At 53.3% G+C, this 25,582-nt stretch overlaps 4 protein-coding genes across 4 annotated transcripts; 1 reads left to right on the top strand and 3 right to left on the bottom strand.

Moving 5' to 3' along the window:
• Positions 1 to 2,742: 2,742 nt before the first annotated feature.
• EsH8_V_000448 (FAD dependent oxidoreductase) lies at positions 2,743 to 4,149 on the bottom strand (the record flags this gene model as incomplete). Its single annotated transcript, XM_083272964.1, has 2 exons — positions 2,743 to 2,938; positions 3,020 to 4,149. 2 exons carry the CDS (start codon positions 4,147 to 4,149, stop codon positions 2,743 to 2,745), a joined length of 1,326 nt encoding a protein of 441 aa, XP_083125679.1.
• A 698-nt stretch (positions 4,150 to 4,847) lies between these two features.
• EsH8_V_000447 (isocitrate lyase 1) lies at positions 4,848 to 6,607 on the bottom strand (the record flags this gene model as incomplete). The annotated part of the gene is made up of 3 exons (XM_083272963.1): positions 4,848 to 5,205; positions 5,268 to 6,163; positions 6,221 to 6,607. 3 exons carry the CDS (start codon positions 6,605 to 6,607, stop codon positions 4,848 to 4,850), a joined length of 1,641 nt encoding a protein of 546 aa, XP_083125678.1.
• A 1,899-nt stretch (positions 6,608 to 8,506) lies between these two features.
• EsH8_V_000446 (alpha,alpha-trehalase NTH1) lies at positions 8,507 to 11,006 on the bottom strand (the record flags this gene model as incomplete). The annotated part of the gene is made up of 5 exons (XM_083272962.1): positions 8,507 to 8,654; positions 8,720 to 10,461; positions 10,524 to 10,648; positions 10,716 to 10,779; positions 10,863 to 11,006. 5 exons carry the CDS (start codon positions 11,004 to 11,006, stop codon positions 8,507 to 8,509), a joined length of 2,223 nt encoding a protein of 740 aa, XP_083125677.1.
• Positions 11,007 to 21,451: 10,445 nt separating this feature from the next.
• On the top strand, positions 21,452 to 22,361 carry EsH8_V_000445 (uncharacterized protein; the record flags this gene model as incomplete). The annotated part of the gene is made up of 3 exons (XM_083272961.1): positions 21,452 to 21,890; positions 21,946 to 22,140; positions 22,216 to 22,361. The coding sequence occupies 3 exons, from the start codon at positions 21,452 to 21,454 to the stop codon at positions 22,359 to 22,361; spliced, it is 780 nt and encodes a 259-aa protein (XP_083125676.1).
• Positions 22,362 to 25,582: the final 3,221 nt, after the last annotated feature.

Below are 25,582 nucleotides of genomic sequence, written 5' to 3'. Positions count from 1 at the left end.
CTGTGGCGGTCGAGGCGAATGGAGATTATGCTCGGATAATACTATGTATGATATGTATGTAAAATCAATGAGATCTGGATCGAGATCCCCCACGACGCGGGGCGTGCCAGTGGCGCCAGGACAAGACAGGACAGGAGAGGCGAGACGATGGCAGTAATCCGTAGTGGATCGCCCGCGGTCCAAAAGGTGAGGAGGGGTGTATGGGTGGAGGCAAAGACAGCCCTGCAGGTTAGGTTGGTCATGGGCCCAGGCCACTATAGGCCTCGTTTTCCTCGACCTGGCCGGAGTCTAGTCCGACGCTGACAGGCTGAAGTCAGCTACTAGATATCGGTAGCGTGCCTTGCGCTACTATGTATGCAACATCACATCAGATACAGTAGCGACAGCGCCAGGCCACGCTTGGCCAGGCGGGCTGATACTGACACCGACACTGGATATGGCCAAATCAAGACCCAGCGGGGGTGGTGGGAGTTCGGATGGGCCAGGGAGGTAGGAACTTGGGGTACTCAGCCGGGCATGGGCAAGCCGCTGGGTGCCGTGGTATCTTCTGTTAGAGCACCAAGTTGTGCGCCAGCAAGAGTTATCGCTTTGGTTTCAGCGGCGGTCAAGCGCATCCACACACAGCGGAAAGACACCCAACAAGGAGGGAGGGGGGTCTGGACTGGTCCAAATGGGCGAAAACTTTCCCCCTCAACGACACCATCCCAAATACGAGACGGGCAGCACCCATCATTGGAGTAAATGGCATGGTATTGTCTAATTCGCATGAAAATTCTGTCTCGCAAGCTAGAACCCGCCCCTCCAAAATGCAGCTGTTCCACACGGATGAGACCCCTCGAGTTCGACTCCATCAGGACGGGCAGAGAGAAGTGAAGCACCCAATCAACAAGGGTCTTTTTTGCTATACACATCTCTTTGCCTGATTCCATCCACAGTACCGCCCCCTCTGCCCAATGCGGCCACCTGCATTTGAGAAGTCGATGGCTGGTCATCGCAACGGCTTGTCGGTGTTAGCACGGCCGAGATAATCTCGACACCGTTGTAGGGGCTAAATCAATTCCCGGGGCATCTCCTGCGTCCACCGGTCGGGCAGCACGCTCCAGTTGCCCCCCAAGCACCACCCGACGGCTCAGAGTACCTAGTCCCGACTCCTCTTTCACTTCACGTTGCCAGTCTCATGCTGCCATGACTTTGGACGCCACTCGCGCCGTTCCGTTCTCTCTCATGGAACAGTTTTCCCTGCACCGTTGCTTCAAAACAGAGCTCTAACAGTACAATCCCCAACTGGTCCAGCGACCGACCGAAGCTGGAATCTCTCCACGCTGGTGCTTGCGCAGAGTTGTTGCCCGCCACAGCAAAGTAACGACTCACGTGTAGTCTGTCCAGGCGGAACGTATCTAACTGGTCCGGTTCACTCAAGAATATAGCATCTGACTTGTCCAGCGACTCGACTAACCAAGGAGTGTACAAGAGCTGCAGGGTCTGTGAGGCGAGAATGAGCGAAAGAGCGGTACTCTCTTTTCGTGAGGCCTGACCAGTCTCATGGCAGAGAATCTGGTTGAGTGTCACCATTATCGCATGAGTGTCTTTCGTATCCGAAGCCCCAAAGGTAAACTATGGCAGTCGTCTACCACAAGAAACCGTCGCATCGCTCCTTGGGATGCTCAAACGAAGTACATTCTGCAATTTCTTCGGTCCGCCTCCATTACAGGGGGTATGCCGAGACGAGAAACCAGTGCCATCCAGGGTGGCGAGAGACGAAACCGATTCGATCTTGGAGTCCGTTTATAAGAAATCCATTAATTTTTTAATTTTTTTTTTTTTTTTGGTGAAATACAATAGTCTTTACAGGGCCCTGGATTTGTACACTCCAAGAGATGGGCCATGAGGAAGGAACAAGACCCGCTGCGGAAGCCCGCAAAGAACACGTCTACTCCTTTTTTGGAAGCCATCTCTGGCCAACCCTCCTCCCCTCTTCTTCCACCTGGGGCTATTCTACACAAGGTCTGTAGAGAGAGGACAATGGAGCACTGTAGTCAAGATGTAAGGGGTACCTCTACCATAACATCCGTGTCAGAATTTCCCATAGATAATGAAAGGGGGTAGGTATATTCAGATTCTGGAAAGTCTCCTTGTGGTTTGTTACCGCACGATAAGGATTTCGGCAAATTCTGATCTAGACTTGGAAAAGCCGGGTTCAAAAGAGAGAGAGAGAGAGAGAGAGAGAGAGAGAGAGAGTGTGTGTGTGTGTGTGTGTGAAGGGCCGTGAGGCTAAAAATGGCGAACTTTAGGACACTCCATGCCATGTCCGCGGCCGGGATTCCAGGAAGAAACACATTATTAGTTGTATTTCAGACCACTGCGATTATATGTTTTACACAATAATTCAGGAATCAGAATACCAACCCACCTTTCTCGGCCTGTCCAGGGCATCAAGCAAAAGTCTCTTGGTCTTCTCAAGATGACACTATGATGGTAGTAACGGCAGGCCTCTGACAAAACCGCGACCGGCCTTGCTTAGAGTGGATCAAGTGTATGCTTTAGTAGAAAAGATGGTACTTGATGCGATTTCTCTTGACGCCAGACGGCCTCATAGAGTAATTATGACCCGTACATCATTCCAATACCTCTAGAACCTAGCTCCGGGTTGCAGTACCTTTAACTAAGGCTACCAATGCATCACATAACACGTATTTTCCTATAGTGTCGTGGAAGCCGTGTGGGGCCATACATCCTGGAAACTCACAACTTCGCCTGCTCTTGCTGCGAGAGCCTCCGCAACGCCGGGCCAGCACGGCTGCCATCACCGGCCATCCGCAGCGTGGTCTCACCGTCGGCGGCCCGCCGAAGCCTCCACTTCTCCCGCAGAGCCGTAGACGCCTTGCGCTCGAAACAGTCGGCAACGTGCGTACCGATAACGGGAAGGAACTTGAAGGCACTGTAATTCGGGTCAGCATTTCACCACAATTTTCTTTTTCGCCCAAAATCCACGAGGGGAGGGGCGGGGGTTGATCCTTACTGTCCGGCCCCGCCAGTCGCAAAAAACAGCCCTTCGACGTTCGGGTGGTGGTCGACGACAAAGTCTCCCTCGGGGGTGTCGGTGTACCAGCACAGCCGCTTGTAGGCCCACTCCCTCTCCGCAAACTCGGGGAAGAAGAGCCTCACGCCCTCCCTGAGCCCTTCGTCCGCATCCTGTGGCAGGAACCCGGACGCGGCGTTGCTCCCCTTCAGCCTCGGGCTCGAAACCCTCCTGCCCTTGCCCCCCTCTTCCCCTTCCGCCTCGAACTCGGTGGCGTACCCGAAGCCGTGCCTCGCGAGCTTGAGCAGGTTCGTCCCCGGCGTCGGCGGGAAGCAAAACACGCCCGTGCTCATGTTGATCATGACGGGCATAGGCTGCAGCCGCCGCGCCTCCTCGGGGGTGAGCTGGATGAACCCGACGGGCTGCCCCGAGGCTGCGACGGCGTGTCCCAGGCCGGGGACGAGGCGGTTAGTCCACGCACCCGTGGCGAGGACGACCCGGTCCGCGGAAAGCGTGGTCCCCGCGGCGGTGCGCACGCCGGTAACCCGCTTGCCGGAGCGTTCGAGGCCGACCACCGTACCGTGGGAACCCGTGACAAAGGAGACGCCCGCGAGCGTGCACTTGCCCGCCAGGGCCCCGATCGCACCGGCGGCGTCGGCCCAACCGCCCGCGGTGTTGTGCGTGGCCGTGAAGTCCTTCAGGTCGGCCTGGACGCCGGCGTACAATCTCTTGATCTCACCATCCGCGGCGGGCGGCTCGAACACCTCCATCGGCTTCTGCCCGCTCTGCTCCCGGCCCCGCCACTGCCGGTACTTTTCGAAATACGGGCTCGGCCGCTCCTTCTCGTCGGCCATCATGATGAACCCAGACTCGTGGTAGTGCGGTTTGTAAACCTCGGAGCTCCTCCACCCCTCCAAGGCGTCTGCCGCCAGGGACGCGTACAGGGGGTCGGCGTACTCGGTGCGGATGATGCGCGAGACGTCGACGGAGCTGCCGTCCGGCACGGGCGGGAGGAAGCGGTCCAGCACCGTCACCGAGGTGTAGCCGCGCTCCGATGTCAGCTCGTAGGCCAGGCTTAGGCCGAAGACGCCTGCGCCGACGATGAGGACGGACGAGTCTTTGGGCGGCATTGTGTCTATACGTATATGTGGTGGCAGGGTTAGGTTTTGTAACGAGGCTCGATGCGGGAAGAATAAAAGGGGGACCTGGTTCCTTTAATGTTCCCCTTGTGAGTTTGACTTGAAACGATACGTTCAAACCAGAGGTTTGGGCGAGTTGAGACACTGGCGAACTTATAAGTAGTCGTCCCGGGAGTCAACGAGGGTCTGTATCGGTGGAAGTCGGTGAATTGTATGATTTAATGTGGGTACGGGCCGGTCGCCGTGCCCACCCGTCCGCCATTTGATGAAGGGCGTGGGGTCTATCGGGATTGCTAGATATCGCACGATGGGCAAGGCCTAAAGGGACACACCATTGTGGGTCCTTACGGATTCCTGTCGACTCACCTATATAAATTGCGATAGCAGTCCGGGGTTCGGAGCTGCAAGAATTGGAGTAAGCAACCAGATTTGGTGTAAATATGTTGCGTGGGGGGGAGTGGGGTCGGGTCGGCTTCTCGGCCGGCGACCGCCGTACGTGCCCTCCCGTGAACTTCCTGCCTCGGGACAAATGTCACGACAAGATGAATAGAGATGAACGGCAAACAGTTCATTGACATGCTACCAACCCCTGCCCATACATCCTAGGTACATATCCAACATGTAGTCTTGATAACTCTTTACATCTTCTCAATCCTACTCGCGCGCATCCCCCCCCGATATCTCGTTACTCAATGGAACTGATCCTCTGTGACACCCTTACCCATAGCAGCAGTACTGCTGATACCACCGGTAACCATCTTTTGCAGCTCATCGACGTACGTCGCACCACTCCACTTTTGGTGCTTAACGACGTCGACACCAGAGTCCATTTCGGGCTCCTGCACCAGTTCGCCGTACGCCCGCATGCCCTGCTGGCTGTACGCGTTGGCGAACTTGTCGCTGATGAGCGCCGTTGTGTGCAGGCCGGCGAGGGTGATGAATTGCCAACAGTAACCGAGCGATGCCAGGCGTCGGATGTAAGTCTCCTGCTCGTTGCGCGGCATCGCCGTCTTCCAGTTGAAGGAAGGCGAGAGGTTGTAGGCGAGTCTAGAAGCACGGTTAGTTGGCCTGTCGTTCCATCTACGGTCGGGTATCCCCGTGTGACTTACTTTTGCTCGGGCCAGACGGAGTGGACTCCCTTGGCAAACTCCTGTGCCTGCTTAAAGTCGGGCAGCTTGCTCTCCATCCAGATGGCGTCGCAGTAGGGGGCGTAGGCGATGGCGCGGTTGATGGCGCAGTCGCAGCCTCCCTTGAGACGGTAGTAACCCTCGCGCGTTCGCGGCGAGTCCCAGTCGAAGTGGATATCGGCGCCCAGGACGCCCTTGGCGACCGCGCGGGCCTCGGTGTTGCTCTTACCCTTGGCGGCAGCAGTATACTTCTTGATCAGCGCATCCTTGTTGGGCTGGGGGCCGGCCTTGATCGCGTCGATGACAGCTTCGTCAAAGCGCTTCAGGTTGGCCTGTTTCAGCCAGTTGTCCTCGATGGCTTGGAGCTGCTCGCCGTTCTTGCCGGCCAGCTCTGCGGCGATCATGAGATCGTTCAGGGGCTGGAGGCTGGGGTTCGTGGAGCCGAGAATGAAGGCGTGATCCCTTGGGTCGATGTTGGTGCTGAGGAGAGTGGCGGCCTCGGCGTCGGTACGGGCGACGGCGACGAGGTTAGAGCCCATGATGTCGGCTTGCGCGCGGATGGCGACCAGGCGGTTGATGTGCTCTTGGATTGGGACGAGGACCTTGCCGGCCATGTGGCCACACTTCTTCGTGCCGGGGGCCTGGTCCTCAATGTGAATGCCAGCAGCGCCCTTCTCAACGAAGAGCTTGGTCAGCTTCATGACGGCAGTCAGACCGCCGTGACCAGTGTCGGCGTCAGCAATGATGGGCCTGAGGTAGTCGATGTTGGCGAGATTGGCCCGGGCCCCCTTCGGGACGCTGAGGCGCTCCTGCCGCTGTTTCCTGTCGTGGAAAAGCTGGGCCATGAACAAGTGGGCAACCTTGTTAGGCACAGTGGTCTACCAAACATGTAAGCAACAGACCTAGTGCTGAGAGGAGGGCAATTCGGAACTCACGTAAGGGTAGTCTGCCAGATCCGGGCCTGGCTCGTCCGAGGCCGAAGCTGTCGACGAGGACTGCCAACCGGAGACGTAGACGGTGTCGAGGTACTTGGCCATTTGTGTGACCATTGTCGGCTCCAAGCAGCCATAGGTATAGCTGGCATCCTTGTTCTTGAAGCGGTTCTCAAGGATGTTAAACAGCTTCTTGGATTGCGCGTTACTCGGGTAGTCAATCTTCAGGTGGCCTCTCTTGGAGACGATCTGCTCGGCAGTGAAGGGCCGCTTGGTGTTTCTCCATCGTGGCTCGCTCCACCACTGCTTGACTTGCTCGACCTCCTTCAGGAAGAGATCATCCTCGACATTCGGGTCCACGGCGGGGTTGACCATGTTGTTGGCAGCCATGATGGGCGGTTTGTAGCTTCAGGCTATCGGACAGCGGGGGTTATTCCGAAGCGGTGCAATGGCTCGGGCGGTGACACGCTCGAGACAATAACAGCAATTGAAGTGGGATAGAAGCACCTAGATACTTGGCAGGCCAGGAACAAGACGTGTAGCACGAGACTAATGATGCTATTCACAACTCGATCGACGAAGGTCCGAGATCAAGGATAAGGAAGGGTTGCTTGGAGAAGAAGAAGGAGAAAAAAGTCAATCTTTGTAAGAGTCACAAGCAAAAAGGCAGGCATGCCATGGAGAAGTAGTACTAGCTAGCCACGACCGCCATCGGCAGTGTTCGGCCAAAAGGCGTTCCTGGACCAATCGTCTTACATCTGTTTCGAGGCATGTACCTCTAACCTAGGCCCAGGCCAGCATTCTGGACAGTGTGAGAGATGGGCAGGATGACGCTGCCGGCCCCCATTTGCTCAGATAGAGTATGGAAGCGTATGAATGGCGAAAGTTGGCCGGGGCCAGGACCTTGGGGTAAAACAAACCTCGGAAGCTGAAAATAGGTTGGTACGGGGGCCCGACCGAAGTACCTTTGACTTTGTCTCGTCCACTTGGCTTCTACCGCCATCGTCCGTGGGGGAATGGAATGCTTTGGGGCGGTTGCAAGGCGTGTCAATGGCAATGTGGACGTGGGAAAGGGGTGACGTCTGGATTCGGCTCAAAGGGGACGGATGGGGCGAAACGTTGCTGCTTTCCTCATTGCCGCCATTGGCCGAGTTGCCGAAGCTCCTTGCATGTCCCCCGCCGTGCCCCGCCATGCCATGCTATGCCTCCCGGTGCGGTACCTGGGGGGCCCCTGGGGCATGGGGCAGTAGCAGTAGCATGCTGTTGGCTCAGTCTGCGCCGTCCCCGGACCATGGGAAGCAATCTGCAACTGCAAGCGGTCAATCAAGACACTGACGTCTGCCGATTCCGATTCTGCAACGCCCTGTCGGCGGTGCAACTCGACAGAGCCCTTGGCTCTCTCGCGCTCCCTCCATTGAAGAAAAAACACATTGTTTTTGCTCATGCTGCAAGACAATCAGCACACATAGCATAGTACATCCATTACACCTTACCAAGACGAAAACAAGGCCCTGTTTATCCAGCCTGGCCGAGTTCCTCCCCCAACCCTTGCGGGGTAGCGCCTTCGAGCATGTGAATACCTGTGCCTGAATCGCCATTGGCGCGCCGGCGTAACCCAGAGCTGGTCACGCTTCCCGACGTGCGTCACACTACATTTGCCTTACCCGACATCAGCGACTCCAACCCTTCCTCCAGACCTCGGCCCTCACACTGTGTCCCGGCGAATCCAGGCGCCGATGCAAAGCTACCCGGAATCGCCCTACCCGTCCGAATGTCCTCATGTCAGTCACATGTTCTGCCTCTCAGCACAAGCCACTCTGCCTTGCCACCCATCTTCGAGCTTAATCAAGCTTGAGGAAGCTCATGGCCCACGGAAGTTGCCCGATCGACACGTGCCACGCCTCTTGTTCCCCTCAATTCGTCCGAATCTCCAAAATATTGTCAGGCCAGCTTCTAATTGATCGCATTGGGTGGATATCTGGTTTGGCTTTGCAGCCAGTCTAACCTCTTTTCACAGTCTTCCAGACCCTGCCCACCATTCAGCCGTGTCCTCATACAGCCAGGCTGCATTGCCATGCATGCAACAGTGCAATCATGGCACTTTGCCAACTCCTTTCCCATCCTCCCAACTTCCGAGATGCCGCGGCAAGACACGAAAACAAACGCAAACCCCTCTCGAAGTCAACCCATGCTATGTGAAAGACCCGACACTGGAATCTGTACCGTTTGTGCCAGTTCAATACGACCGCCAAAGGAGTACTGCAATCTTCACAGCCGACGCACAACCTTTCAAGAAAGCTCCGCAAGGTGTTTTTCGTTGTTCTGCTCAATCGCCCTGACAAAGGTCTCGTATGGAGTAAGTGTACCCAGGGCACGCCGCATGTGTGCGTTGACGATTTGCAAGCCGTACACGTAGCTTGCGTTGACCCATCCAAAGCTGGTCCCAGTTAGCAGTCTGGTTTTGCCGGAACGGAACAAACAGCGCGTCACTCATTTACTTACCCTTCTTTGGCAACCCCCTTGAAGTCCAACCCCTGGTTACCGTACTCGGCGTCGACCCTGTGGGGGTCAATGGGACGGGTCACGTCGTACTTCTCGACGACTACTCCGTTGAAGTCAACAAAGGCCTTGGTAATCATGAACAACCACTTGTACGCCAGACGCTCGGCCTCTTCCGTGAAGCTGTACCGTACAAGCCCAGTCCAGGCAAGCATCTGCTGAGGAGCCCAGCCGTAGGGGTAATCCCATTGACGGTTGGGTCTCTCTAGGCCGACTTCACCCCGAGATTCCTCCGTGCCCGACAAGAGACCTCCAACAGCTTCGAACTTGGGTAGAGCCTTTTGGACCATGTCTGCCGCTTGCTTGGGGCTTGCCACGCCAGCCCACAGAGCCCAGAACGTGGTGCAACTCTCATACTCACACCGCTCCTTCTTGACAGTATCATAGTCACAGTACATGCCTGCCTTCTCGTTCCAGAGGTACTTGTCGATGGCAAGCTTTCTGCGCTTCGCCCGACGGTCCCAGATCGCTGAAGTTACCACCTCACCAGCCTTGAGCGGCCCGACGGCAAATTCAGCCGGAATGATAAGCTTGTCATTGAAGACGTTCCTGATGGTGCGGGCAATGTCTGTCTCATACTTGAACAGGAGGGAGTTAAGGTCAATGGTTGCCAGATTGGCGCAGATCTTTTCGAATCGGTACGTCGTGTCGTGGCCCGACTCGCGCACAGCTCTGTCGTGCATAAAATACTCGTCCAGCTCGGGCTCCTTGATTATGCCATTATTGTAGGCTTGCACAAACTCCTGCCAAGTAATGCCGTGCTTCTCGGCGTAAGGCTCAAGAATGTGGACGAAGTGGCCAGCCTCCGTCTCGGGGGGGACGCCCCATCCTTCAGGCCTGTATCGCGAAAGGCCAGTGACGGGGTCTAAACGGGGTTCGGCGACCCAAACGCTGTGATACTCCTTAATGGCGGCAAGCATGGATGTCCGGAGGAACTCCTTGGCGTCGGGCTCGTGCTTGATCTTCTCATAAACACGGAGGGCCATGTCTGTAAGGAAGGGGGGCTGAGAACGGCAGAGGTAGTAGGAACGGGTAGCGTTCAGGACCTTGCCGTAGTGCCGGATGCAGAAGCAAAAGTTTTGCACCATGGACTTGGCGAGGTGGACTTTGTCGTTAACAAGAAGCCCCAACGACTCCATGTAGCTGTCCCAGCCGTAAAGTTCATTGAACCGGCCGCCAGGTACTACAAAGGGAAGGCCTCTGAGCGTGTCCTCGCCCGTGACAGGATCCTTGATTTTCTCCATTTCGACAGCAAGGAGGCCAGGCTTGGCGTTCATGTCGCGAACCAGCTCCGGAGTGATGACCTCGGGAAGCTTTTGGACATCTAGCCGAATCTCTGGCCTCTCTCTGGCTACCTTAGTATAGAATTCGAACTGCTCCGGAGCCCCCACTGGAACATAGATACGCGGGCGCGGGTCGTCCGTCCAGTCCTTGGGGTCTTTGGCGGCTATTTCAACACTCGAGGCATCGATTCTTCTCGTCAGCCCCTCCCAAAAGTGGTCACGGATAAGCCGAGACAATCTGTTCACAGGGTTCTCATTCAATCGTCCCTCGTCAAGGATGATCTGCTTGCGGCCGTATTCTTTGGCGAGCGACAGCTCCTGCAACAGGTTGGAAAGCATGTAGGTTCCTCGGACATCGAAGCGGTTGTGGCCTGCAGAGGCGGCGGTTCTCAACGACCACACCTACATGGGGAATACGTCAGCGTTATCGTAGCGTTATCGGGGGCGGGGTTAGCTATGTGTACCTTGGGCCCATTGTCCTCAATGGTAATCTGCATGTTTCCGTCGGTATCTTCCTGAGCTTGCAAGCTCTTCAGCGTTTCGTCTACTTGGATAAGGAACTTTCGGTTATGGGGGATCGTGGACTCGTCTGAAGGGTTCATAGTCAGCAAAGCAGCCGGTAGAGGACGGGCTCTCTCAGCAGGTGGCGAGCTTACCATGGCTGCCTCGTCGGAAGGGCTCACGGAGGCCCATACGCTCGAATTGCTGGAACAAGCTGTTCTAGAGGGGCGAGTCAGCTCATCCTAGTCACAGCCGATGCCATAGGCAATAAGCGGTCAGGGTTGCACAGTGGGTGATTATACCTGGGAGAAAGTTCGGGTTCGGGGGCCAGCTCGGTTTACATGTCGCTCGTCTGAAGTGTAGTAGGTTTTGGCATCGTCGAAGACACCATTTTGGTGGTCCTCACTCGAGCCGCGAGGGCGGCGTTGGCTCGTTGGGGATGTCATGGTCGGACTGCCTCGGCGGTGTGGTGTGTGGCGATTGTTATCTGACAAACGCGGGGAGGTAAAGTAGTCAATTGACCGGCCCGGAACAGGATGTTCGGTTTCCAGGCGAGCAGATATGGTCACTAGCCAACGTCGAATTTGTAGTAGGCTCGAAAGACAGGCGAGGGGAAAAAATCTGGCTGCGTCTCGGTCGTGGCGGCGTTGTTGGCTCGGTGAGAAATGGGGGGAAATTGATGTGTGTGAGAATCGGTCACGAGGTGCCAGACTGGATGGGAGAGACAAGGGCGGCGCGCGGGATGGTGGCCGATGCGTCTCAGAACCAGAGCTGGGTATGGGGGTACGGGTACGGGGGATGGGTATGGGTAGGAAAGGTGGGAGGTAAAGCAAAAGGTAGGAGGGAGCTAAGGCAAAAAAGCTTCCTACTGCGGCGGACAACGAATATCTATCTGTACGCTTTCAGACGTTGTCGCTTGTGTGCTTCTGGCCGAATCAAGGTGGATGGACGGTGCTGCAGTTGAGATGATGCTAGTTATCTCAGCTGCAGCTCGCACACTTGGAAACTCGCAGGCGAAGAAGGAATTACCACTTTAATTCCAAGTTCTGGCCCTTCCCAACGAGGCCCCCCAATGACGCTATTGCACGTTGGTTTTCAGTGACCTCCCCCACGCTGGGATCCATCCCCTTCGCCTCGCTGCAGGGGACCTCACAGCTTGTGTTGAGGTGCCGGGTAAGGCGCGCCAGGAACCAACCAATCAGCCGGAACCGGACCATTGAAAGTACTCCGGCACCAATCACAGCTGCCACTAACCGGAACCGCGGGCCCAAGCTTCCTGCTGCACGAATCCCAGTTTGGTGCAGTGGCAATTTCCAACCAAGACACAGAGAGCTCCAGACTCCTCTCGCTCAGCTCAGAGAAGCTCAGCGACCTTTCGTTGCAACCTAGTTTGTTGGAATTCAGCCTCATGCAACCGACCGACGACTGTTCTTTCCTTGTACGGCGAAATATGCCTCCACTACCGCCTAGATTGCTGGCTCCTATCACGGCCTCTCTTGCTCCGTTGCTGCCACTGCAAACCACTATCGACGGATTTAACCATGCTTTTCACCTCTTCTTTTCTTTTTCTGTTGCCATGTCCACAATGGACTGCCGTGCTTGTAGTACACTAATTTGCAAGTGGGCGGTGTGCCGCAGGAGGTACGCAACAGTTGCCTGAGAACCCACCCCGGTGAATCTTCTCATCTTGAGCCCCTCGCTTCACTGAGAGAACAAGGCAAACAACCAAAAGTACTCAACCCAGCACCGACATGGCATATCCTTTTCCAAAGTGTCAGCGCCGGCCCATATCATCAACTACTTGTCGGTCTTGGCAGAGTCGCCATCAGAAACGTGCATCAATAAAGTCAGTTTGGTTTTGTCCAACCAAAATCTAATCCGCATGTAAGTATGTTAAGCTGGCGCCTTTTGCAACAAGTCAAGGTACTTGTTATACCGTGAGTGAAATGCTGCAAGACAATGGCTCGTCTGTTGATCAGTTTACCGCCGCATCTATCACGCCAAGGTCGATATAGGTCTTACCACAGGCTGTAGGTGGCCAGCGAATGGCGGAACCAGGGAAACAGGAGCCGATGCACAGTATCCAGCCCTTATTCTTTCTTCAAGGATCGGGATATCTTACTCGGACAAGGCCTATATGGTCAGGGGAACTCCGTCCCTGTATGAAACCCTAGAACGGAACGCCGCTGCGCCGGTTGCGCATCAAGTTCCAGTTTTGGTGTCTTGGTGAGGCCAACACCTCGTCTCCCTCCCCTTCATCGCCCCCTGTCACGCCACAGGCTCCATTGACACCCCCGATAGTACGATCCAAGACAGTGACTGGCGTGACTTAGTTGTGCTTGTGGAACTGAGCCCGTCTCAGAACCCGGGGCTGCGGCTTGAGGCTTTGTAAAGGGAAGCAGCCAGGGCGATACACTCGTGATCTTTCCTATGCAGCAAAAGGCAAACTCTTTTCTAGCAGCATACAAAAGAACTACCAAGTGTGACTGATATGGTTCCGGTTGATTTCGTAACTACAGCGGTATCGATAACAGTTCGTTGGAAGTTAGGGGTTTAACAACTCTACCGGGGAAGTTAGTGAGTCCCTCAACCTCATCTTGGTCGAGATCAGGCTCGCAATGTGGCTCGATCAACCGGGGTCGCCTCTATCTTGAATTTGATATGCGTACATTTCTAGAGCCCGCGATTTGTAAGCTTGAAAGTTCGACATAGCTTGCAGAAACTAGTGTAGAGTAGGATAGTGTCTGAATACTGCGGACCTCCCTAATTGTCGTAGCAACGGGTTCTGGCGGAATTAATATAGAATACTTTCCTCCAACTTCAACTATTGTCGACGAACCTACTTCTGTATAACTCGATGGTTCCTTTTTATTGGAATCATCTCTTTAGTTCTCCCTATTTCGCCGCTATACGCCTTATGCCTTATGTCGACTGCCTCTACTGTTTCAACCAACACGGGTAGAGTCATTACAACACGCTCTTTACACTAAAAATAGCAGCCTTGATATCAGTATGCTGCAAAGAGGCGTAATTATCCCTACAATAGACCCATTAAAGTCCATATACATGTGAAGCCAGACTAGTACATAAAGATTTCGTGAACTTAGGTAAGCTGCAAGAGTAAGTTCGGGTGTCGGAAAACGACAGCAAGAGTTGGTTGGACGAAGGCATTTAAAGCAGCAGACTAGTAGGCAGCCAACCTAAGTAAGGAACTAATAAATAGCGTTACGAAAGGAAAACCGCTCAGGTTCGGGAGACAAACGAAGTAGCCAGAGCTCGACAAAGAGCAGGACTGCGATGTGACCCAAAAACTGTCAAGTGCAATTGTTTATCCACTTTTACACCCAAGACTGACGTGGTTCATAGTAACTGTTGGATGTAATTAAAGTCCTTTAAACCTAGGAGCATAAGGAGCGAGCTTGGATTCTAAACACGGCTTACCTGAAATTATGTATTGTCGAGTTGGCAGGCAAGTCTGAGAGGAAACTGGATTGGGTTCCTGGATCCGACACTTGAGAAGAGTTGCCGTAAAGAAAGTTATACTCCGTCGTTAAGAATCAGCTCTAAAGTTCCTTCAGAGAAATTTCGATACTCTTTGTGCCTGTCCTACTACTTGATATAATCAGGTTCGCACGCTTTGGTGATGAAGTCCAGCACAGACAATACATTTGCTCATTAGGAAGCAAGGAGCCGGGACTCTTGGGCGTTTTACATGCCTTCTTGCAGATTATTGACTCCAACTCGCCACTTAGCTCCTCTTGGTTTAATCTGGCTAACACGGGGCAGGTCACACTTGCTTGACCACACCTCAGCAGGAGCGAGACTCAAGCCACATAGCTCGATTATGTGTTTATACTATAAAGTTTGTTGTTGATGAGATCCCAAGCATCAACCGTCTTGTTCAATCTACTGTACATAGTCGTCAAATTCTATATAAAATTTCTAGTCATTCATGTCCCACACTCCGTGGTTGAGACAGAGTGTGTAAGATTGATGGTAAAGTCGGAGAGTGTTTGCAAAGAACCTCACCAACACTGTTCATACCCCTTGGTAGTTCTCCATTATTTCTTCAATAACTACAAGCGAATTAGCTGTCTCAAAAATGAAAGGCCGTAGTTTTGACCATTGAAGTCCGAGCAGAAGATGGTAGGAGTGGTGGAAATGCGAACCGAAATGTGTCGCTACAATTGGAACATACCACTATTTCACTGAACATTCCGAATGACCACGACCTAAGTCTTATTTCTTTTGCGGTCCGTATCTCAAACGCTTTCAACGAGATGCTAAGATAAGAAGTACGTATGCCAAGCATGTATTGGTGTCTCTGATGCCTCAAGGTCGAGTGGTTCCATGCTTGTATCGCAAGCCAGCCTCATCTCAATGTTCAGCACTGACATTGAAGTTACTGTTGGATTGCCTGGCCAGAACACGGGCAGGCGGTCAGCAGCAGCCGGCCATGGAAGAGGCCACGGAAGCGGACTCCGGATACTCCACCCCCGGGCTACCAACAGCAATATCTTTACTACTACTGCTTTTGCCGCCAACCTTCCTACTTTCTTTTCCTTCGATATACAAAACCTGACTTTACCACCCGTACAGGTATCCTGTGACACCAACAGTTACGCATCCAGGAGATTTTGAACATGATGTTATTATCAGAAACCCCTCAAGTGCAGACCATACATTAAATTGTGAGGAATCGACATTGGTTTGTTATTCTATGAAACTTCAGAACAACTAGAAGTGGCACTTTTACCGTCACATTGTGCAAAAGTGATGTGGGCTTCATTGCCGAGTTATCAACACTCACATTGTCTTTGACATCTACTTCTCAGTGCTTAAGGTTTGACATATTCAGGCACCGCCATAATAGATGGTATGAACGGGGCATGCTACAGAGAGATTCATCTGCGCTTCCAACTGCCCCGACAACAGCAAACCTGTACCAAAAGTAATAGCCCGAGTTATGACTAGAGACGACCAAACTACGTCAGTCAGTAGTATTGTCTCCATAGACAGCTCGGATCAACTACGTCAGTAGAACTGGGGACTTATCCAACATCCTGGAAATGTGTTCGTTATAGCGTCATATTCACATCACTATTACGTGCAGTATACATCCTGAGTCGCAATATATTGTTCTAATGTGGACCCTGTATGTATTTACGTGGAGTTACCGTCAACTTTAAAATGTATGTTGCCATAAACTACGGATAGCTGCATCTGCCAAGCAGAGAACGCGGTTGCTGGGGGTTTGACTGACTTGTCAATCCAGGGACCTGACTAAGGCCTCTGGCTGAGGTGTTCCCTGACAAGCGTTGTTCGAACCTGCCAATCCTCATTATCGCTACCCGCAACTCGACTTTGCCTTCGGCGAACCAGGACGGAAGACTCGGGCAGCAGTGACATACCCCCCGCAAAAAAAAGAAAAAAAAAGAGAAAACAGCAGGGACATCGGTTACTATCGATTCAGTTGCACGGTTGGTAAGCTGTCCCGTATCCGACAGAAGTCTTTCCAGAAACCCTCCCGACAATATCGAAGCCCATTTGTCATCCTTTCCCGAGCCGTGCCAAGACCAGGAAACCTTCGTTCCACCTACCCCTTCTGCGACGAACCTCTTGCAGTTAGCTAGATCATCATGTTACGGTGATGTTGCCGTTGGCTACTTTGCTGCTACCATACCACTCGTCGTATGATGGTCTGTTCCAAAGCTTGTGACCTTGGCAGAAGCTATGATGGAAGAACCTGACCCATTTGACTCGTTGTGAGGGTGTGTGTGAATGAATACCTGACGATTCAAGTTCCATGCTTGACAGCAAACAGCATGTTCCTTTCTTAGCCAAAGAACGATTTACTCTAGTTGCCTCCAAGAGAAGAACTCTTGCTATGGTAGCAGCCATGGGATGGTAATAATTCACTTTACGTCCAGTTTCTTCGGTTTACAGGACCAAGGCAAGTCCGGTTTTTTTTACCCTTGGGCAGATGACGGCAAAGGGGGGCATTTGAAGAGGCCGAAGAGTTTGCAAGTCAAAGTATGAATGGCACTGGCTGCCCAAGCACGCCTGCCTTTGGACCGAGATCCTACTGAGTGACATTTAACATTGATGTAATAAGTTTGTCTTTCGTCACTCTCTGTTGTTTGAGGCGCAGTATGACTTGCTTTCAGGAAGCTCTGAACTCTGATCTGTTATTAGCAATGCAACGTAGTGCCGAGGGTGATTACAGCAAAACAAGCATTTGTATGCTTTGCAAAAAAGACAAAAATATGGAAATATGAGGAGAGTTTGCAAATAAGCTGAAATCGACTCCATCGCGAGTTGTCGCGCTCGGAACGGCTTTACAGGAAGTGATATCAGGGCCAATTTTTTAAGCTTTTTTCGGTATTTGAAAAGACGCTTTGCGGGCTTTGACTGAAAGTGACACATGATGGTGTTTGACACGCGCACACCTACTCTGCCTACACACCATTGTCTTTTTAACCTTTTGGCAGCTGCACGCAATCCCGCCCCGACTTTCGCGTATTCTGGTCCCGGCCGGCAACTCTTGGACAACGGATCCTGTCCGGAACTTGGAAGCTTCCATGAAGGTCTCGCCCCGTGGCTGTTGTTCCGAGGACGGAAATACTGCTCCCACATCACGGTCCCGAAGACAAACGGACGAATTTAGTTTTTACTCAGCTTCCCCAATGAGGCAATTGCATCGTATTTGCCAGACCAGGTGTCTTGCCACACTGAATGCCATTGTCTGCATCATCGCCCCTTCGAAGTACAACCCTTCGTTCGCGCGGAATAAACCGGTTCTGCCACGACGAGACAATATAGTCGCCATATGAACCAGCAGCATGACCTGCCAGATTGACGATATTTGATAAGTTATTGGGTCTTGGCAATGGGGGGTGAGGAAAACTGTTGCACTGGGGCGGGCAACTGATTTGATTAAATCGAAAGCTTGTCTAAAGAGGAGACCGGGAGCAAGGCTCTTTTGGGATCAGGGGACTCTCTACACGTGTAAGGCACGGTGCGGCCACCGCCCGATACGCGAACCGCAATTTTGAGTTCGCAGAGGGGTGTCACGTACGGATATGCCACTCTCGAGATGTGTCATGAGATTCAAATATAACATCATGTCCCTGTCTGCATACGTCAATCAGGATATGGCCGCCTCTATTGACACACGTGGGTAGCACGGGTGAGCAACGGCCGGACAAACAAAGCTGGACGTCCACACACCACCATCTCACCGGCCATGCGACGGTCGTCAATGGGAGGAGGGGGTCGATCCCGGGAAACTTTCTGCCCGGTCCGCACGCAGCCACTTGCAAATCTCGAGCAGCAGAAATTTTTCAATGATGCCTACTTGACGCCATTTCCGGGCAGAAAATCCGAATGGCTTGAAACAAACCATCTCGTCTTTTCTCACCGCAGCGATTATGTTTGTCCTCGGAGCGAGCACGAGACGGTTACGGCAACTCGCAAAAGAGTTTAACAGCCAAACAGGTCATTTGGGGATGTGCACAACCCATTCAGGCCATTGCTTGGCCAACTTGCACAACCCTCTCGGTCTTTTGTGTGATCAATACGGATACGTACCTGAAACAAACCATATCACGCTTCTAGAAGCCTGCTAGATTGGGCCAACACATCATGTATCGAGTCAGACACAGAAGCTTTGCTATTCGACTCACTGGCAAACCGCCAGCTTCCCTTGTATAGCGCCCACTCGGGATTGCCTCGGCAAAAAATTGGGAGGAGGGAGGGGGGGAAGGGGTCCCTTCAATCCTACTCAGCAATAGAATGGGACTTTCAAACTCACAGGTAAACCGTTTCAGCGCGTAACAAACGGCGGGTCTCTTTGGTTCGTAATCTAGTAGTAATCAAGCCGTTACTCAGCCTACATGGTACCTCGCGGAATAAGCCGCGAGGCACAGCCGACAATGGGCCTGTCAAGGACTATTCTTGACTCAAGAACGAGGCTCAAAACGCGATTGCCTGTGTCAACTCTTGCCGTTTTGCCATCATCTGGCGGGGCTATCTTTTGCCCCAGGGGTTACAGTCACAGTTACAGTGGCCTCGAGCCCTGGACAAGCTACCCGGCCGGCATCTCTTAGCCATGTGGAATCATGGATCAAGATAGGCGGGTGTGTGTACATTTTCCCAAAGTATCGAATACGATGCACGATACCCGCCACCAAGTGGAGCGAACGTTGAATGTTGCACATATTAAGAATGAAAAGAACAGGACAGACACGGATTGGGGAAATGAGTTGCAAAACGTGCATATGTGGGCTCATTACAACTATTGTCAAGGCATTGGCTGTTGTTGTTTAAAGTTTGGGTATCTGCAAAGGCGACAATGCTGCCGGCGAGGCCTTCCTTTGGGTGTAGCCGCCAAGAAGGTCTGAAAAGTTCGACGGAAAGCCGACGGGACTGGACTCCCGCGATAGCCGCGGGTGGCCCACGGAAAAACCAAACCGGTGGTGCAGCAAGCTCACAAATATAACCATCCGAACTATCGAATGCGTGCCTGTGTTATCACCATTCATCAACGTCCTCCTAGTCACTCGCCAAGGGGTGCATGAGCACTACACACACGCACACACATGCCCTGGCAAACGTACACCGACCCACCCACATTGACCACCTTTACGTTCACCCCCAGCCCACCCACCACCAGAATGCCTGTATCCGATCCAGACTGACGCCAAGAAAAATATCCGTAGTGGGGTTGTATTGCACCAGGACCCAGAGGCTCAGAAAGCCGAGAACCACGAACCGGACCCGAAGTGCACCAACCGGTTCGGAGGAGCTCCGGAGAGAGAGAGAGGGGGACCAACACAGTACCAGTACATGACGTGGCCTTTCCACCAAATGACCAACCAACATCACAAATATATGCAGGAAGCAACGACAGTGAGCTGTGAGTAATGTGTAATCACGAGAGCTTCCTAACCTTTCAGCCAGGCGGGCCCTGGTGGCATTTTGACTTTTGCATCCCTGACAATAAGCACTCCTACTTGTATCGTAAACCTTGTCCTCGTAAATCCCTTTTTGCCTGCCGGCCCCCGCACGGTCGTCGCAAGCGCTCTGTCGGGCCCTGCACGAGGTTGAAGGGGTCCCAAGAAGGTTTGCGCTATTGACGTCCTCCAATTAGCTCCAACTAGACGGAGAGATCACCGCGATCACCTGGCGCCTGCAAAGTTTGGTATCACTCAAAGCGGTCAACAAGGCTGAACTAAAACGCCAATGGTGGACGTTCGATGATTCGATCCCATTCAAAGTTCTGCATGGTGATTTAACATACTCCCAAGGCACCATGCCAATACGGAGTGACCGACTCTCCTTACTCCGATTTCCGGTTCTCGGGGGCGGCAGTGCGGTCGGTGGCGGTTGGAGGTGTAGCTGGAGTCGGGGCTGAGCCGCTGAGGGGTTCGAACCTGGCTTTCAATGACACAGTCATGTCTTGAACTCCACGGATATGCCAGGATGGTATGTGTAATACTGATCGGACCTGAACCCGACCAATATCCACCTGGAAAATCTTCGGACTTCGCCCGAAGCTCTTGCTTGTCAGATTACCACGAAATGCTCCAAGGTTTGGCTCAAAACCTGATAGTTGATGGCAGTATGTCGCTCGCTCTCGATAAAGTTTGGTTGCCTTTTGAAGTAATTGTTGGTTCTGGATGAAATCCCTCGGAACCTGTACCGCCACCGTCAGTCAAAGTAGCCGGAAACTATTTGACAAGCCCGACGGCTCTGAGAAGCTTTGAACGGAGGACGGCACAGCCGACAAGTTGATACTCCAAGGTGTCACGGAGCTTGAGCCATCAGGGGCCCTCCAGAGTGGAAGCCCCTGCTATTTACCCAGAGCCTTTTCCACACAACCCTCAACCCGGAGGAGATCGTGGGGCACTGTAGAGATTCTGAGGGAAAGTATATGGTCATTTCCCTAGATGGAACAAATTAGTCCTCGGACTCTTGACAATTAATTCATCCAACGAAGTGTCTTCCAAACTAAGGATTGCCCTCGTATTCCTATGCGGGGGGCACCTCGCATGGGAGAACACTTCAGCTAGATTGCGAGCCATCAACTCTGTTCGATGAGCCGAATCCTATGATTTCAATTTATGTAGAGGCTCGGAGACACTTAAACCCCGCAAACACGAAGGACATAATATTTCGTGTGCGCAAAGGGTTGATGGGAAAGTTCACATAGTATGATGTGATTCCAGTTAGCGCACAGACGAGGTGTGAGTAAGGTTTCTGGCTTTGGGCGGGAGCGTGCAGCAGGTACGTATAGGGGGTTTGATCCGGGCCGACCTCCCGTCGATGAAATGATATCGGGTGTCGGAGCCTACCTCTTCCGAATCAACTTACACGTGACTGTGACATAATACACCAGCGGCATGTTCCGCAAAATTCCCGTCTTGTTACCAGGTACCCACGACACGAGAGCTGGGGAGTTCATCGGAAGAGCTCCATTCGCGTCAGATTTTTCTTTCAAGAACAGAGCCAAAGGAACGAACCCACGAGGCTTCCACGACGTGCACCACCGGCCAATCGCCTATAGCAGTCCGCGAGTCTTTTGGGGCAACTGGCTGCACCTCATTAGGCAAATTTTGGCGGCAGCAGCATATCAGATACGGTCGCGCGTTTGTCGTCATCCACCCGGAGTTTACGGCGATTCGGACCCCAAGCTTCAGCAAGCTGTCACAAGCTCCCAACACTAATCCCACCCACTTGTGAAGATTGTCCAGCCCGGCACTTCTCCATCGAATCCTCCCTATCTCGATCATATCCACCAGCCTCGACTTGAAGTCGATTTATCTGCATACCACAGGAAGGGTCAACTTGTGTTAAAAGTCTGGTGGCGTGACCCTCGAAGCAGTTCAACATGATGCGACCGGCATTCTCAGCTGCGGCTGTACCGCGCCGTGCTATAGCGGTACCGAGACAGGGGGCATGGGAAGCAGTATGGAAGAAGCAATTCACCGTGCAAAGGAGGCCCATCACGACAACACCCTCACGAGTCCTGAACCAAAGGGCTGGCGCATCGCAATCCAGCTTTCGTCGGTCGCAAACTTATAACTGGAGTTGGATGGCATCTCGTTTGGAAACCATGTTTCGGTCATCACGCCGGACCTTCCGGTTTTCCGCGAGACAGAGAAATACAGCTGAGAGCACCGCCAAGGAATCCCTTTCGCTCAGCCAAAGACTGAAGAAGCTTTCCAAGGAATATGGCTGGTCAGCTGTGGGCGTGTATCTGACTTTAAGCGTCCTTGACTTCCCCTTTTGTTTTTTGCTTGTCCGGATTGTTGGCACGGACAGAATTGGTGAGTCGCATTCACGTTCAATCGTGGTAAGCCAACACTGACAAATATCTCGTAGGTGAACTTGAACATTGGATTGTATCTAATGCCAAGAAAATCATACCGGATTCGGTCCAGAACAGGTGGACCGAATACAGGGCCGCGCTTAGCAAGGCTGAAACGGAGCACCTCGGCAACGACGATATCAGCGAGGCTGTCGAAATGGCAGGTTGGGGGGTTGAGGAGGCGGAACGACGCAACAAGGCAGAAGCCAGTAAGTTCACGCACTTCAGTGCTCGAGACTCTTTGACGATGGGACGGGACAGCTTACCAACCGATTTTGCTACAGGCCTAGGAACTCAGTTAGCGCTGGCTTATGCAATCCACAAAAGTTTCATTTTCCTCAGAGTGCCTCTGACTGCCGCGGTAACACCAAAGGTTGTCAAGGTGCTCAGATCATGGGGATGGCAGATCGGCAAACGGCGGAGCAAATAAGCCGTAACCTGGGACCATCACCGTGTTATCCAACCTCCACTTCTGGTGGGCGGGGTTGGAGCCTCTGGGATGCTGGGCACCTTCCTTAATCATGTATTATCAATGAGCCAAGCGCTCGCCTTGTTCTCGGGATTGGCGGGTGATTCGGCCCTGTTTTTTTATTGACGGCTTATAGATCCACTCACTCATAGACCAGCATCATCATCATCATCATCTGTACCACAAAAGTTGCATACTTTTTATTGTATTTTATCCTTTGCGGATTTGTATAATACAGTTGGCTTGGCCCAATAGAATTTGAGTCGATTCAATGTGCTACCGGAGGTGCCCGGCAAAAAAGACAAAAGAAGTTTCCTAGTGTATTTGTTATTTCCCCCCTCTTGGCTGGGTGGCCAAGGAGCCGTGACTCCCGAGCGTGTAGGATGCCCAAACTTTTGCTCAGTTTTTCATGGTCAAAACGTCATGCCCGAAAGTCAACGGCCCGATGAGGGTCTGACGTGGAAACGGGAATGGAAGAAGGTTGTTGGTGGCAATGCACGCGAGAGAAAAGGACCCATCCGAGCGCATGTTGCAAAATCCGCTACGAAATGTTCTTCCGGGCTTCGAGAATCATGCTCGATTCAGGGTTTCCTAAAAGGCCACAATGTGTGGTGGGGCTCATCCTCTGTCTACTCTGGCGCCCGGGTCCGTGACGACCACCAAACGTCCAAACCACGGCCGAATAGGGCCACGGTTGAACCGACGTTGTGAGGGGATTCCTGGCCGGCCATTATGTCCAGATCGATAAAGCTGACGCAGCGCTGTGGCATGGCCGCGGCACGGCCAGACCAAGGATGGGGAGGCGACCGTTAGGGTGGGCAACGGAATGTGGCCGACCAAAGGATGTCAGAGTGTGCGAAGCGAAGGGCAGTAGTGAATCGGGTTGGGCAATGCGATGATGAATTATCGGCAGGAGTTCGTTCACGATGTGCTTCCCGTTGGAGCTGACCCGCCCACAATCTCCCCAAATCCGTGGAGCCTTCCAGACCCTTGAGATTCTACCCTAAAAGCGGAAGTACAAGTGCGGAACAGTGCCATGGGCAATGGTGTGCTCCTGCCTCGTCTGCCTTTACCTTTTCGCGACTCGCCTCACCCACCCCGGAGACCCCGTGGGTCCGGACGACGATGTCCACACTCCACTATCGAGACGAAAGGGAGACTTTGCTGGCTGCCCTCACTGCCTGCCTGCCCGCCTGCCTGTCGAGGGTGAGCTGAGGTTGAGTGGTTGCTGGGTTCTGGTTCACCGCCGCCTGACCGGGCCCTGACCGTATACCTCAAACGGGACACACCCACAGGACCTCACATCTGCTGTGTCACTGTTGGTTCCTTCTTGCCAGACATCTGCATGATCACCCAGCAGGCTCCGTCCTTCCCCAGAATTTAAAGTTCTCGGTCTCCCAGAATGAGGGCCAGGGCAGCACGTCCAACCGGTGGAACAGGTGGGAACAGGTGGACCACCGAATCCTGACTCGCCCCGATTTTCGCGGAGCAGAACCCTTCTTTCTGACTGTGTCGCCTGCTCTTGTCAGCGGCGAGCGAGATGGCGGGTTCCAAAAATGATAACCATGTGGAAGCCGCACAAGCTGTCTAAGTTTTGGTCCAAAACTCTGTTTCTTCGCTAGGCTTAGGCCCCCCCCTAGCAACTTCGGGATCTGAACCAAGCCCCTCCCTTACCCCCACCCCCCGTATCCCTCGACATCCATCCTGATCATCGTGTCTTCATGCGGCCTGCCCAATCACGACGCGTCGGGAAGTACACCGGCCCTCTGCCGGGCCTCTCGAAATGTTGACGAACCCCAGCTCCGCCTGATCCCACAGCCAACTGCCTGTGCCGCTCCGTGCCTGGCAAACCCGGAGCTCCAAGGCAGGCCAAGGCGAGGCACAGGTGGATGGACAGGCCAGAACAGATGATGATCGATCCACAACCGGTCCGGAAAACCCGCTGTTCAGAAACAAACTCTGAATGAGAGACGGACGGGTCTCGGAGGAAGGGAAATGCACACCAGCAGGCAAGCACACAGCTAGCCCCGGCCCCGACCCGGCCCAGCCAGGCACTTCTCACCACACCTGTGATGCCGTTTTTGCCTCTCGGGGGACCGACTAGCATTTCCCAACTTGGCAATACCTCCGTGGCGAGCGTGCGACCGCCGCTCAGTTTGTCACGTCTGTTTCACGACGATTCTCAACTACCCCCGGCCATTATCACCGTAATTCCGTCAGGTTTCCCACCCCGTTGTTGTCCAAGGAGATTTGCACCCACCGCTTGGCCCCGTGGCGTCGGGCGCCGTCGAGGAGTCCGTCTCTCTAGGTCGGAGGATAGAGTATTGCGCCATGGGAAAATGTTACGGACGAATGCGGGCTACTGAGAAATGTGATGCTTCTAGTCCGTCTTCTTCAGCCCTCCAATACAGCCACTCCGCAAGGTTGTCCCAATCAGGCCAAAACCCGATGACTCCCTTTATTGCCCCAAAGAATCAACGCGGCTGGGCGTATACTGTGAATGGTGAGCCTGTTATTTTGGTGGTAACTAAAGGCACTGGCCCCCCCATCCCTTGCGTGCCAGATTAGGCGTCCTCTTTTAAATCCAACGAACGGGATTGTGGTACTCTGCGGGGCTCGCGACGTCGGCTAGATCAGAGATCGTGAGCCGTCCCGGAAGTGAAGGGAGGGAGTGCAGGCTCGCTACGCCGTTACGAATACCTACTAGATGAGTACGTAGCTGTAATTTTCCGCTACAACGGCGTAGGGGGGTGGCATCATTCACCTTTTTGGCTAAGGGACGGAGATGTCGACTGAGTGTAGTAATGGTTTCGATGTTTCGAAAGCAAGCCAAGGTTTCTCTAATTGCTTCTCCGCTGTCGAACTGAACACCCTGGACCCGTGTGGAAGCTAGGCACACCAGAGAGACAACGCTCCGCAGTGGGCGCGAGAGTGATGATCTTGAGTGAGAGAGACAGACAGAGAACGGGGGCCAAAACGGCCAGTAACAGGGAGCCAGGGACAGCTGTGCCGATCTTACAAATCCAAAGGCGGTAGCGACGTCAATCCTCTACGTAAGGTGAGGTCAGTCTTCTTTGATGACGAGAGTCACGAATGCCGCGTATCAGGCGGAATACCGGCAGGACCGCCCCAGTTATTTTTTGGGTCCGCGCAAATGCAAAATTCAGACATTGGCTATTAAT

Source organism: Colletotrichum jinshuiense, chromosome 5 (genome assembly GCF_051148585.1).
Source record: "Colletotrichum jinshuiense chromosome 5, complete sequence".
NCBI classification, from domain to species: domain Eukaryota; kingdom Fungi; phylum Ascomycota; class Sordariomycetes; order Glomerellales; family Glomerellaceae; genus Colletotrichum; species Colletotrichum jinshuiense.
The sequence above is the reverse complement of the archived record's forward strand: the minus strand, read 5'-3'. Positions and strand labels throughout refer to the sequence as shown.